At 45.9% G+C, this 12,900-nt stretch overlaps 2 protein-coding genes across 3 annotated transcripts in view; one reads left to right on the top strand and one right to left on the bottom strand.

Annotated features, from left to right (window-relative positions):
• LOC135909142 (roundabout homolog 2-like) overlaps nucleotides 1-12,900 on the top strand; it is a 402,696-nt gene that overhangs the window by 63,965 nt on the left and 325,831 nt on the right. The window lies entirely within an intron of this gene.
• Nucleotides 4,469-11,869, bottom strand: LOC135909185 (uncharacterized). The gene is made up of 5 exons (XM_070537875.1): nucleotides 11,788-11,869; nucleotides 9,397-9,519; nucleotides 8,363-8,431; nucleotides 7,223-7,303; nucleotides 4,469-4,875 (listed from the first exon to the last, which is right to left on the bottom strand). Exons 2-5 carry the CDS (start codon nucleotides 9,443-9,445, stop codon nucleotides 4,469-4,471), a joined length of 606 nt encoding a protein of 201 aa, XP_070393976.1. The 5' UTR covers nucleotides 9,446-9,519; nucleotides 11,788-11,869.

Raw genomic sequence — 12,900 nt, 5'->3', positions numbered from 1 at the left:
TGTGGGGTGCAAGTCCGACCTCCACCTGCTCGTGGTGCTCCCTGCCACCCTGCTCATTTTCTGGACGCAGATGCGAGGTTTTCTCGCACCAGACTTGGCCAGCGGTGCAACGGAGGCGGCAAAAGTGGGCCTGTGGGGCTGCCAACCCCCTGGCCCGAAATGGGTTGGCCCGAAATCGACAAATGAAAAGACAAAAGAAAGCGGCCGCCGAGCGCTGGCCGCACCAATCCCGGAGGCTGAGGGAGCGACGCAGGGGCGTGTGTTGCGCACGAGACAGAGAGGCCGTCCTCTTGCAGACCCTGTTGAACCGATATCCGACTTAAACAGATGTGCAACTTGTTGCCGAACTTTCCAAACCAAGAGGGGGCTGCTGCAGCACTGCAGACTCTCCAAACACCCAGCCCCAAATACTAACACGGACTCAAATACACCGATCACGGACTCAGAACCATCGTCCACCCAAAAACGTCAGCTGGATGGGAGGACTCAGAAAGCCCAAGAAACACACAGTGGTCCACACTCGTGTGAAAACCCAAATACTAATGCAGATCTTCCTACTCTACTAACTCGGGGACTAGTTCCTCATGTACCGGACAGCAATAATCCGGATGTGGAGGCTGGCATGGCCACCCAAACGACCCAAACAATGACCCAAACAGTGCAATCCAAGCGAACCATTAGTATGCACGCCACGAAAACTTTCCAAGACAAACCTCAGTTCACTGCTTCTGCAGTTGAGGGATCAGAAGGCACCGAAACTCCCAGTTCTTCTGGCGAGAGTACCCCTGATTGTGACAACTCAAATTCTGAATTTCCTATCGCACCACCCGGGGGCGCTTTCAATACCCGTGGTGTAAGGGAAGAGCGAAGGAGTTCCGGAATTCATGTCACACTGGGGGAAATTGCCAAGGAGACTGGCCGGCTGGCATCCGCCCCACGAGCAGGGGAGGCTTCACTGGGGGTTGGGCCCGACCCATCCAGTGGCCTCCTGCAGTCAGTCTCGTGCGGCGCGGGCGCTAAGCTGAAGGACCGGCAGCAGATCCGTCTGAGACCTGGTCAGATGTCTACGGGATGGAGGCCGAGAGTTAGGTTTTCTGACTCTTCGGACAGTGGGAGCGACACTCTGATCGCGAACCCCGTTCAGTCTGGGGAGATGGCTGTTCGGACTGCCATTTCAGTAGCACCACCTGACGGGGGGGGGCAGGGGATCTCTAGTGTTGCCATGACGGCCGGTACTGTTCACGACAGGACTGGCAACCCACGAGCTGGGCCAACACCCGCCCCGGCTGACGTGGTAGCGTCTGATTCACTGGGAGATCTTAGCGATGAGGGGTACACTTGTCCGGAATGTTCACGGCACTTCTCCTCTAAGACGGGCCTAGGCCTTCATAGACGCCGCAAGCACTTTGATGCATTTAATGATGAAATAGTTACATCCAGAGTCAAACCACGGTGGTCAAAGGAGGAAGACTCCCTCATGGCTCATAAGGAAGCTCAACTAACAAAACAGAACGTTCGTAACATCAACGAAGCACTACACAAACATTTTAAAGATCGTACGTTTGATTCGATCAAGTCTCATAGGAGGAAACCAGAGTATAAGGCATTGGTAAGACAGTTTTTAGAACAAATAGATATAAGTGAGGTGAATCCGATCTTGAATGAACAAGATCCATCAGTGACGGATCAACATAGGGATAATGGTTGCTTGGATACCGTCGACTCTTTGGGTCATAATATAGACTGGTTTACCGAAACAGTTGAGGAGCTTAGAGCTCTCACTGTTAAACAACCGCCGTGCTCATTTCAAGCTCCCAGGTTATGGGAAATCACCAAACGCTTCGTTGATGGGCAACAAATACATACAGACATAAATAACTACATAAGAGATACCTTCTTCGACAATAGACCAAACAGACACACAACAAATAGGAAAACCCTGGATCCAGGTATTAGTCATAGGAAACAGAGACGCCGGATATACGCACAAACCCAAGAAAGGTTTAAGAAGCAGCAAAGCCGCTGCGCCCGCGAAACTCTGGACGGCATTCCGGAAACCAAAGTGGATAACATAGATCAGTTCCTAGATACATGGCGAAACACGATGGAGAGGACAACTCCCACCGATGTCCAGCCAGGGGTACCTCAAAATAGTGCTGATGTAATCAATCCGTTGGGAATTATAACTGCACAGGAAATAAAGGCCGCCATGCCACCTACTAATACAGCTTCTGGCCCAGACGGCCTATCAGCTAAAAGGCTCCGCCAGGTGCCTTCCACGGTCTTACGCGTTCTGATGAACTTGTTGATGTGCCTCAAACGGCTTCCAGTATGCCTAAGAGGTGCTAGAACAATTTTTATTCCTAAGAAACCTGAAGCTTCTTTGCCGGGAGATTTCCGGCCCATCACTATATCCCCAATTCTTCTTAGACTGCTCCACAAAGTTTACGCTAATAGAATAGTCCGCAAGGTGAACTTTGACCACCGTCAGCGTGCCTTCATCCCGGTAGATGGCTGCGCAGAGAATATCCTCCTTTTATCCACCGCAATAGACTAGGCCTTACGTCGACAACGGCCACTCTACATGGCCTCGGTAGATGTGGCAAAAGCGTTCGACTCCGTTTCATTCGACGCCATAGTTCATAGCCTTCAACTGGAAGGCTTCTGCACCGAATTTACCGACTACATTAAAGACTTCTACGATACGGCAACAACTGTTCTCAGCTATGAAAATCGCAACTTACTGATCCATCCCGCTAGCGGTGTCCGCCAAGGCGACCCGCTCTCACCCTTACTCTTCAACATGGTGATCGACGTATGGCTGCAAACGCCCACTTGTGGAACAGCATTCCAAAGTGACGAGCTTTCACTGGATTGTATGGCATTCGCCGATGACCTCATCATCATGACCTCAACTCCCAAAGGCCTTCAATTACGTCTAAATATGTTGCAACAATTCCTTTCCAGCAAAGGGTTGATGATCAATGCACAGAAAAGTTTTACTCTGAGCCTGCAGCCATCCGCCCGGGACAAGAAGACGAAAATTCTCACCGATCAGGTTTTCCACATTGGCTCCGAACAAATAACTGCCTCCTCAACCACTTCTACATGGAAATACCTTGGCGTGTCCTTTGGGGCCACTGGTCGAAGCGCCCTACCCGTCCACAAAGAAGTTCTCGAGATGCTGCAACGCGTCTCCAAAGCGGCTCTCAAGCCCCAGCAAAGACTTGTTATCTTAAGGCAATATTTACTTCCTAGACTCTATCACCGGCTGGTGCTAGGTCCTGTTACTACTAAGCTACTTCTAAAAATAGATTCATCTGTTCGGGCAGCCACACGACGATGGCTTGCCCTACCACATGATGCCCCACTAGGCCTCTTTTACGCAGGCATTTCTCACGGCGGACTTGGAATCCCATGTCTGCGGACATTAATTCCTGGTCTTAGACTCCGTCGCTATTCCTCACTAGCAGACTCCTCCTCAGTAACTTGTAGGGCTGCCTTCCCCATGAGACTCATAAGGACATCCATAAAACAAGCTACACAACTTTGTCAGTACAAGAACACAAACATAACTACATCTAAACAGAACAAGAAATTTTGGTACTCCAGCTACTATAACAATGCCGATGGGCACGCTCTGAAGGGTGTGGCCGACGCTCCGGGTTCTTGCGACTGGATACGTGAAGGAACAACTTTCCTGAAGGGCAAAGAGTTTATTGACCTTTTGAAAATCCGGTCAAACTCGTTAGCAAACTTAACCCGTACGAAAAGAGGCCGGGATGTCGACAAGCAATGCCGCGCCGGTTGTAATTCCTCCGAAAGCCTAGGCCACATCCTACAGGGGTGCCATAGAACACATCACACAAGAATAACCAGACATGACAATATTGTATCATATGCAGGCAAACGACTGGGGGAGGTAGGGTGGAATGTCAAGGTGGAGCCAAGGTTCAAAACTGGCCAGGGTGTAAAGATACCGGATCTGGTTCTCAGAAGGGAGGGCCAGTCGGTGGTTCTAGACGCCCAGGTCGTGGGAACCAGGATCCCCCTGTCGGATGCTCATGCTGCTAAATGTTCAAAATATAATGACCCTTCCCTACTAGAACAGGTGTCTGCAGTGGCGGGGCAGCCTCCCATAGTTTCTTCAATTACAATGAATTTCAGGGGGGTATGGGCCAAAGAAAGTTTTAAATCACTAATTGATCTAGGTCTTACCCGTAATGACATAAAGGTAATGACCATCCGGTGTCTGCAGGGGGGGCTTCGGTGTTTTCGGGCGCACCAACGTATGACCACTGTCTTTGACGGGCGAAGTTAGCGTTCAGGCGTCGTTTCCTCTCCTCTACTTAAGCTGTTAACAGCATGGGTAGTACTGCCCTTATCCAGTACTCAGCTCTTGTGATGGTATCTGTCGGCTAGATTGTGCCCCGTTGCCAGTCACTGGATCCCTTTCTCAGGGCTGGCCTTACGTCTTAGCCGACAAGCCGTCACAAGATTGAAAAAAAAAAAGATGCTTGTTGCACACTTTGCACTTGCTGCACAAGAACAATGGCTCACAGTCGTGGTGAAAAGCTTTCGTATGTTGAGCAAATGAGTTGTATGCACTACAAAAAAAGTCACAGTGATAGCGCACATGTTGCTCTACCAGGCCTGGTGCGGTTCCTTCTGACACTGCTGCTGATGCCGACACACTGCTGCTTGCCTCGTACACTGTTGCAGCTGCAGTAGACATGGCCGTCTCTGTATCTATTACTGCCGTGCCACCTGTCATGGTAACTTCAGGTGGTATCGGGCTCACTTCTGCAACAGAGATGTCGTTTGCCCCTTGAGGGCTCTCGTCATCAGGGCCAATAATTTCGTAGGCATTGTCTCCTGCATCGAAGAACCAATAACAGCGTGAATCAATAAACATAGCTCTAAAAAGTACGGACATCAACACTTAACCACAAGCTTTGCACATCAGTGACCAGGCTTAATGAATAATACTTGCAGGAGGAGTTACACAATTGTGTGTGTACATTACAGTTAAGCCTCAGAAGAGATACTCAAGAGGCACGGGAAACATGTCTCTCAATACCAAAAATTTTAAAACACTGAGGAGCCAGACTAGATCACGTTATTATGCATCATCACTAAAGTATGTTTAGATATATCTGAAGGAATAATTGCTCAGGGTGGCTTAAAGGGCCCCTAAACCACTTCTCGACATTTTTTGAACATGTCAAGTAAACACGCGCATCAAAATCAGAATGCCGTCACAATTGACGATGCCAAACGCCACAGTGCGTAGCACTGTGGGAGCACCACAATATGAAGAAAACGACTCCGTGCGCCTCTCTGGACCTATCCTGCGCCCCCCAGTTTGTCCTGACATCACCAGGCTTTCTCTGCTGATTCACCAGTTTCCGGTGCTGTCGATTGGTCGAACGAAAGTGTACGACTGCCGGGAAGGCCTGCAAGCAAATACACACTCCTTCCTCGTCGCGTTGCTCGCGATGCCATTGTGGGCAGCCAATGGGGGCAAAGAACAGAAACGCCAACAGAAGGGTCTCCCTATGAGGCTCTTCAACTAGAGTCACCATACAGTTCCATTGTATTGGCGAGGTCATTAGCGCCACCCCTCGCAGGACGACGGGCCTGCGCGGCAGCAACAGAGCTCGTTGGTGATGGCCTGTCCCGTAACATTTGGAGGTGTACTAGGCGAGGAAAAGACGATACTATCCAGATGGCGTGTACCAGATGAAAGAGTAAATTGAGCGGGGACTACTTTTTGATAATCAAACACGTAGCTCCACTATTACTGCACCGTTTCGAAAAACTCTCATGGCTATGTGTTCGTTGCCTTAACATGTACAACTGCAACACCGCAAATAAATTTCAACCTCGGTGGCTTAGGGGCCCTTTAAAGAAGACATTCACAGCTTTTTAGTGACTGTAGATTGTGTTAGCTTCCTTCCTAACTTCTGGAAGTTAAACACTTCACTTTGCAAGCCTTGTTGCTCGCAGTGCCTTTGAGGTGCTCTTAGACGCTCGTCAGCTTCAACTGTCGACACTTTCTGCCCTGCACTGTCCTCGTTGCCTTCCTTTTCTAGTCCATGCTAAAGAGACATGCGCAATTGACTTGTGTGAGGATTGCGTGATCTTTACGCCCTTCAGAGCACACAAGGTGCATGAAGTGAATGTGTCTGGGTTGTGTCCCTTCGAAGTAGTGAATACTTAAAAAGTCGTTAGTAACAAAGGTGTCTCTTGTGTAGAGTGTTAACGTGGCAAACATCGAAAAACCAACCAAACCATTTTTATATGTCTCTTACAACCAAGTGTATCTTGTAATGAGATTCTACTGTACTGAATATTTTTCATCTATGGATCATCTGCATGTACATATAGTCACAAAGACATGTTGTGTGGAATGGCGAATCAGGAAAGACCTCGTACTCTTACTTTTTGTCCCTAACATAAGCAGCTGATAACAATATGATAAAAAGCAGGTAATGAGGCTAGCATGGAACATAATCCTTCAGCTCTAAACAGTTTTTTGGGCCCACATCATTCCCTCATGACATAAGGAAACAACTTGATTGCAGTAATGGCTGCATGTGATCTGAGTTGATTGAAACAAACAATACGTAAGGTTGCCCTGTATTTAATTTTATCAGAGTGCTTTTCAGATGTCCTGCTGGCAATCCTGGCTGCACGATGTTTCTCATGCTTTTTGGCACGATTCCTTTCTTTTCCACTCCACTTTTTCTGGTTTTGTCCCCTTTCCCTTCCCCTGGCGTAAAATAGCACACCTGAAGTATCAAATCTGTTGAATTATTGTGTGTATCAAACCTGTTAACATGTGGGCTTCTCTGTGGTCAGTGTTGTATTTTTGCGCTGTACAAGTCAATTCAAAATGAAAGATGGAATGTCCCTGCCTTTAGTTTAATTGTATGTATATATATATATATATATATATATATATATATATATATATATATATATATATATATATATATGTCTCTCATGTTTTGAAATATATGTACATTCAGGAGTGCCTGCATGCTATTCTCCCCTGCTCCAGTGACGAAAAGGAGAGCCTTTTTATTTACCATAGTAAAACATTCACAGGTTTTCACTGTGCCCATTACATCACTTATCATATGGATCTGTCACAATACAGAGTAGCAGTAGTCCATAATACTAGCCCATCCCAACATAACTATAAGTTAGCACATACCGACATGCTGTGAAACAGCTGTTGCAAAGCCGCTGGTGCTGGCAATTTCCACAGCACTGCAGTGGTACAGCCGAGTGCCACCTGTATAGTAACAAATGCATATGCATGTTAGTAACTCACTAGTTGCTTATGGTTTCATAAGTTTTACACTACACAATAAAGTAATCTAGACAACTTTGTTGGAACAAATACACATAATTAGGACACCATTTAAAGACTAACACAATTAATTTCCCCCAATCTCTCACTCACTAAGGGATTCACTACTGAAACATCGGTGGAGAGCTCAGATTAACACAGCCCGTAAAGGACAAGCTTTCTTTGAGGAAAATAGCTATAACAGCGGTTAGTTTTTTTGATCATTTTATGTGCTAGCTTTGATTTAAATGTCATGCAGTACTATAAAATATGAAGTGCCGCATTTCTAGCAGCAGAAGGTGTCGTCAGCCTCATGGTACAACTGATTTTTGCACTGTTTGTATCAGTGAGCCAACACATACAAAGAAAACCGACTTCACACATACATATACAGTGCCAAGTGCACTCCTCCTTCTGAAAACGCAGCCGCCAGTTCCAATGGTGCTAAAAGGAAAGGTTATATAGAGTGCGAGACTGCATGGAACTACCACTTATGACTGTAAGTGTATGATCTGCTGATTGGAGAGGTAGTCACATGCTATTTCTAGTCTCTTTTAGAAGCATTACTAAAGGATGAATTAAAATCTATTCATAAGTCACGAATTTCGCGCATCCACAGTTTGGTTAAATACCTTGTGAGAAAAAGACATGTTTACCTGGAATAGCAACCTTTTTTCCCGCTGCAAAATTTTCCTTCGAATTAATGAAATAACTTTACAGCATCATATTATATCGTGTTTCTCGCAACTACTTGCCGGCAGTGGCGAGTTACAGTGTTTATATCTGACTCATTGGGCGACAATACTGCCAAACACAAATGCTTCACGAACACGAGAACACGTCCCTCGCAGAGAATAGCAACTATATATGCCTCTGTGAGACATGATCGCACCTTTGTTGTCATGTACATTAGAACGACACCACCATCTCATTAAAAAAAAAGCCTCAGTACAAGGCAGCAGCCAACTTCATAATGTGAAATTGCAACTGATGTCCACTTACTGGTGGTCTGTGTTCGAGTCACTTCTGGCAGTTGATTGGGTGCTGAGAAATGCACGTCCTGGGTTGTCCCTACAAAACATACAGGGTTATGTCAAATGTTGAAAGTATATATACACCGGCATTTCATAAGTTGCAAAACAAATGAGTAAACTAATAAACAACTGTAATGTAAACAGAGTACACATGATAAGATAGGCTGTCAACAGGTAATGCATTACGCGAAAAACCTAATGCTTAGGAATGACTTTATGTATACACACGAAGCTGACACACAATTTAATTCGCTCTAGGTTTTTCCGTGCAGTATATTCAAATCATTATGTCTTGTGGTTAGAGCAAAATTAGTGTAAATGACGCACTAAATTATGTACCCTGGAAAACTTTTCTGCAATATGCGCCTGTGCGCGCTTCGAATGAGTCGCGTTGTAAAATTTACGTACATGGCATTTAACACAGTTGCTGAACACGGATTTCCTTTGCCCTGTGTCGTGTACAGTGAGCTACATATATCTGAGCCCCCCCCTTTTTTTGTACTAGCCATACTGCGTGCCATTGCACCTATACGCACGTAAATAAACCTCACGACACAGAAATAAAAAAAAGTGCCAATCACCCATGCCTGCATGTTGTAGTGGGCCTAGCCTAACCAAGCATGGGCTGTTGTTTTTTATAGTAAACACAGGCACAGTGCTCATTGCAAGTATGTATCATGTCACTAAGCAAATATGCAATTTCATTGTACCACTATTTTTTTATCATATGGATGTATCTGTTGAGAGACAAGACAAAAAGCAGTCACTTCTCAGAACTAATCAGCTTTTTTAAAACATTTCTAACCTTTCAATGACACTTGCTGCTATGTGTTTGTCTCCAGAGAGCATACTTGATTTGACTTTCCAATCGGAGACATTACATAAATATACCATGTTAAGATGACTGCCTGGAGCATGTAAGAATTTTCATCTTGGTGTAACATACTGTATCTTGATTTTGTTTACATTTGGTCAAATGGTACACCCAATATACCCACATACTAGTTTTCTTGTCCAAATTGCATGCCAATGTGTTTTGATTTTTTGGCATTGGCTCCTCTGCACTGGCTCTTTCACATCTTCGTGTCCTTGCAGCTGCTTTCTTGCGTTATATAAAGCGGGTGCCTGAAAATATTGTATGCAAAAGTCAACACAAGGGCATGGTGCAAAACAACATCAAGACAGTCAAGGCCATGGCAATAAAAGAAAGTCTTAGCTCTTAGTCTTCTTAGTGAAATGCATGCAAAACATCCAAATGACTGCAACAGTCAACTGCTAAATTAACTTCAATTTTAGATTCAAACAAACAAGAAATAACGGACAGTTCATCCTCGTTTGGCACGAATGTTAGAATACTCCTGCTAATGAATAGAATATTGGTCATTCTCAGACATCATAGGTCTGTCATGAGTCTGGTGTATCGCAAACACCACTTGTGACACATCTTAAGCACGTGCCCAGTGTGCCCCCCGCACCATCCCTGGTTGTGCCACTGCTGAAGCCATAATTTGAGGATTATAGCTGCAAACATGATGCTCAGTAGGGATGAAAATATTATCCTTGAGTTCAATGGATATATGGATATGCCTATAAAAAAGGGCAACAAGGCTTATTATGGCAAGCTTACCCACATTTCAATACTAACAAAAAAGCTCACTGCAGCCTGCATCTAAGCTTACTAAAAGGCATGAACTTATTTTCATGTATGAGGTGCGCAATGGAGTTCATTTTTGACAGACCCGACTGCTGCTGCAGTTTGAAATTTAGCATTTTAGATTCTTGAAGGCATGTAAAAGTTGCAGTTAAACCGCAGTTATTAGTTTATTACACCAACCTGTTGTTCTGTGTACGACAGACTGGTAACACGGAATCAAAGCAACATTTTATTTTGATATTATTTCTCTACTAAAAATATTCAAGCGATAAACACATTTTGATCTGCCATGCAATAGCAAAATACACACATTACACTTGTAACCCCCAGAAGAAGGCTGATTTAGCTATTCATATGACATAACTCTGACACGCCAACTCATATTAGCAAATGCACAGGCATGTCCAAAACAACAAGCGTATGCAAAGCGCCCTTGCAATTGTAATTCCACACAGCAGCCGTTATATTCAATGCCGATGCATAACTAGCTGCTCGACAATTCACCGAGTTCGTAGACATAAGCATACTTTCAGTTTCGCACCGTGCACGAAAACCGCAACAGGAGACAAAACCAGACCTACCTATAATCACACCATTTCAATACATGAGCAAAAACAGTTAAGTCTTAGGGATAAACACTGTGAGAGCGATTTAGTGTGCGACGGCGACGAGCCGCGGCTTCGAGCGACAAAACGGGCCGTCGCTTGAACAGATGGCTTGGTTCTGGAAATCTAGAAATCGTCGCTCGTCGCCCGAAAGTGCTATGAGCGACTAGCCAATAGCGCGAAGCCGGAACTGGATGTACTACATCGCTCAAATACTACCGATTGTCGCGCGGAACGAGCAAATAATTCAATTTTTATACGTGCAAGGATAAGAAACTACGGCAAGACCTCCGGAAATATTTTATGCTACTTTTTATAGTAAAATACATCAACGTAAATTACTAAAGCACGCGTCACGCGTGATTGCAGCCCTCATGCCGGCAACACCGGGGAGGCGTCGCTCAATATCGTCGCTCGCACGGAGTACGACTTGTAGGCGACGAGCGAACGCGACAGCCATCTCCATCGCGTCGCTTGTAGCTGCCGCGCGCAAGATCGCTTATATATGGGGTTTATACTTTTTTCAGCATAAAACATGGATTCCTCATGCGTTTTCAGAAAGTTCAAGATAACGCGCTTAACTGACCTCTTGCAGCATGCAGCTGAATGCCTGCGGCAAAGTTTCTAACTAGCACTGGTGCTGCACGTAACTTCAGTGGTCGCAGATTCCCCCTGCGCGAAACACCGTCAAGCGCGCGGTTTATTTATAAAAAAGCACGCTGCCAGCAAAACGACGCCTTCTGTTATGTGATTCCTTAGTTCAACAGCGTTCCGTACACAGTAGACTGCCAAACTGAATAAATTCAAACACACAAAACGCAGGCTAATCACGCTCCGCATAGGCTCGGAATCACGGGCTGGTGAACGAACCATTTTAAGCGTCCTCTCGCCTGGCGTCTTATTGAACATACCATAGTTCTGGCAGCGTTTGCGATCTTTAAAGCTCTTACGGACAACGGCAAAGTGATAAAATCACATGCAGTTATCGCCACGACTGGCTTTTTCGATTGACATCGAGAGACACAGCGCGTATGCCTAGTCCTTTGTCAATCGCGTCGGCTAAGCGCAGCGACGACTTCCTGGCGATAACATGACATATACGGAGAATGTGCACCTAAGTTAGAATTCACTTACCGTGGAGGATTTGTTGTTATATCCAAGGCATGACGAACGACTGCCGTGTTTTCGTGGCAACGCGAGATCGCTGATACACGATCTCCCCTGGCTGCAGGCCTGCGACGCTGCTCGCTGTATGGATCACCTTTCTCCGGTGCTGTGTTGTTCCGCGATCTTGAGCGCGCGCGCGCGCCGTGTACAACTCCGAGTGAAAAAGTAGAGCGCTCGCTACGCATTCCTTTGAACTGCGGCGGCCTGTTCTCTAAGAAGTAAAACGATGTGTTCTTTGCTCAGCGAGCGTGCATGAATGATACATTGCCATGTTCGGGGCCAGCCACCTACAGTTGAAGCAGAAGATTACGCTACGTTTTGTTCTCTATTGCCGCAAGAGTAGAACTACTCTCTCTCTCTGAAGGGGAGAGTGAAAAGCACATTTCACTCTCTCCTTGGTGAGAGAGTGAACAATGCATTTCACTCTCCTCGACATTTTGCGAGAGTAAAACGACGCTTTGAAGAGTGAACCGGCCGCTTCACTCCTGCGATACCCTTCCTAGTTTTTAGAGTGCTGAGAGGTGCGTTTTGCGGTGTTTTTCTAGGTACAACACGCCGCTGCCTTCAAGTACGCATGTGGTTGGGCGTGGTATTTGACGAAGGCCAACCCTAGCTTCTGAAAGTTGTTATTTTACGCGTTCCTCAACCTTTTACCCCCTCTCTCTCTTTGTCTGGGGGGGAGGTGGTATGTATTATATGGGCCCCTTCTTCCCAGTAATCCAAAGCTTCTAGTTCTCGGCTACAAATTTCAAGTGGAGCATGCAGAAGGGGATGAAGAAACCAAGAAAGGTCGTAGGCTTCGACCTTTGCGGCTATCTTCACTTTTGCAGAACGTCGCGCATTCCGAAGGTTAAAGAAAGCACCGCCACAGATAAAAGCGTTTTCTCAGTAAGAAACGTAACGCACTGTGAGTGGCTGCTCGCACAGGCAAAGAAACGGCTGACGTCGTATTTCTCGAATCTTTTATACGACAGCTGTCGAGGAAAGAGTGCGAGCGATGATTTGCGTTCCGTGCCTGTCACAATTTCTTACCGTCATTCTTTACAGGCTTCTCGGAGTTTTATTTGTATGGCTTATAGC

The sequence above is a fragment of the Dermacentor albipictus genome, chromosome 4 (genome assembly GCF_038994185.2).
Source record: "Dermacentor albipictus isolate Rhodes 1998 colony chromosome 4, USDA_Dalb.pri_finalv2, whole genome shotgun sequence".
NCBI lineage: Eukaryota > Metazoa > Arthropoda > Arachnida > Ixodida > Ixodidae > Dermacentor > Dermacentor albipictus.
This window is presented reverse-complemented; position numbering and strand designations above follow the sequence as displayed.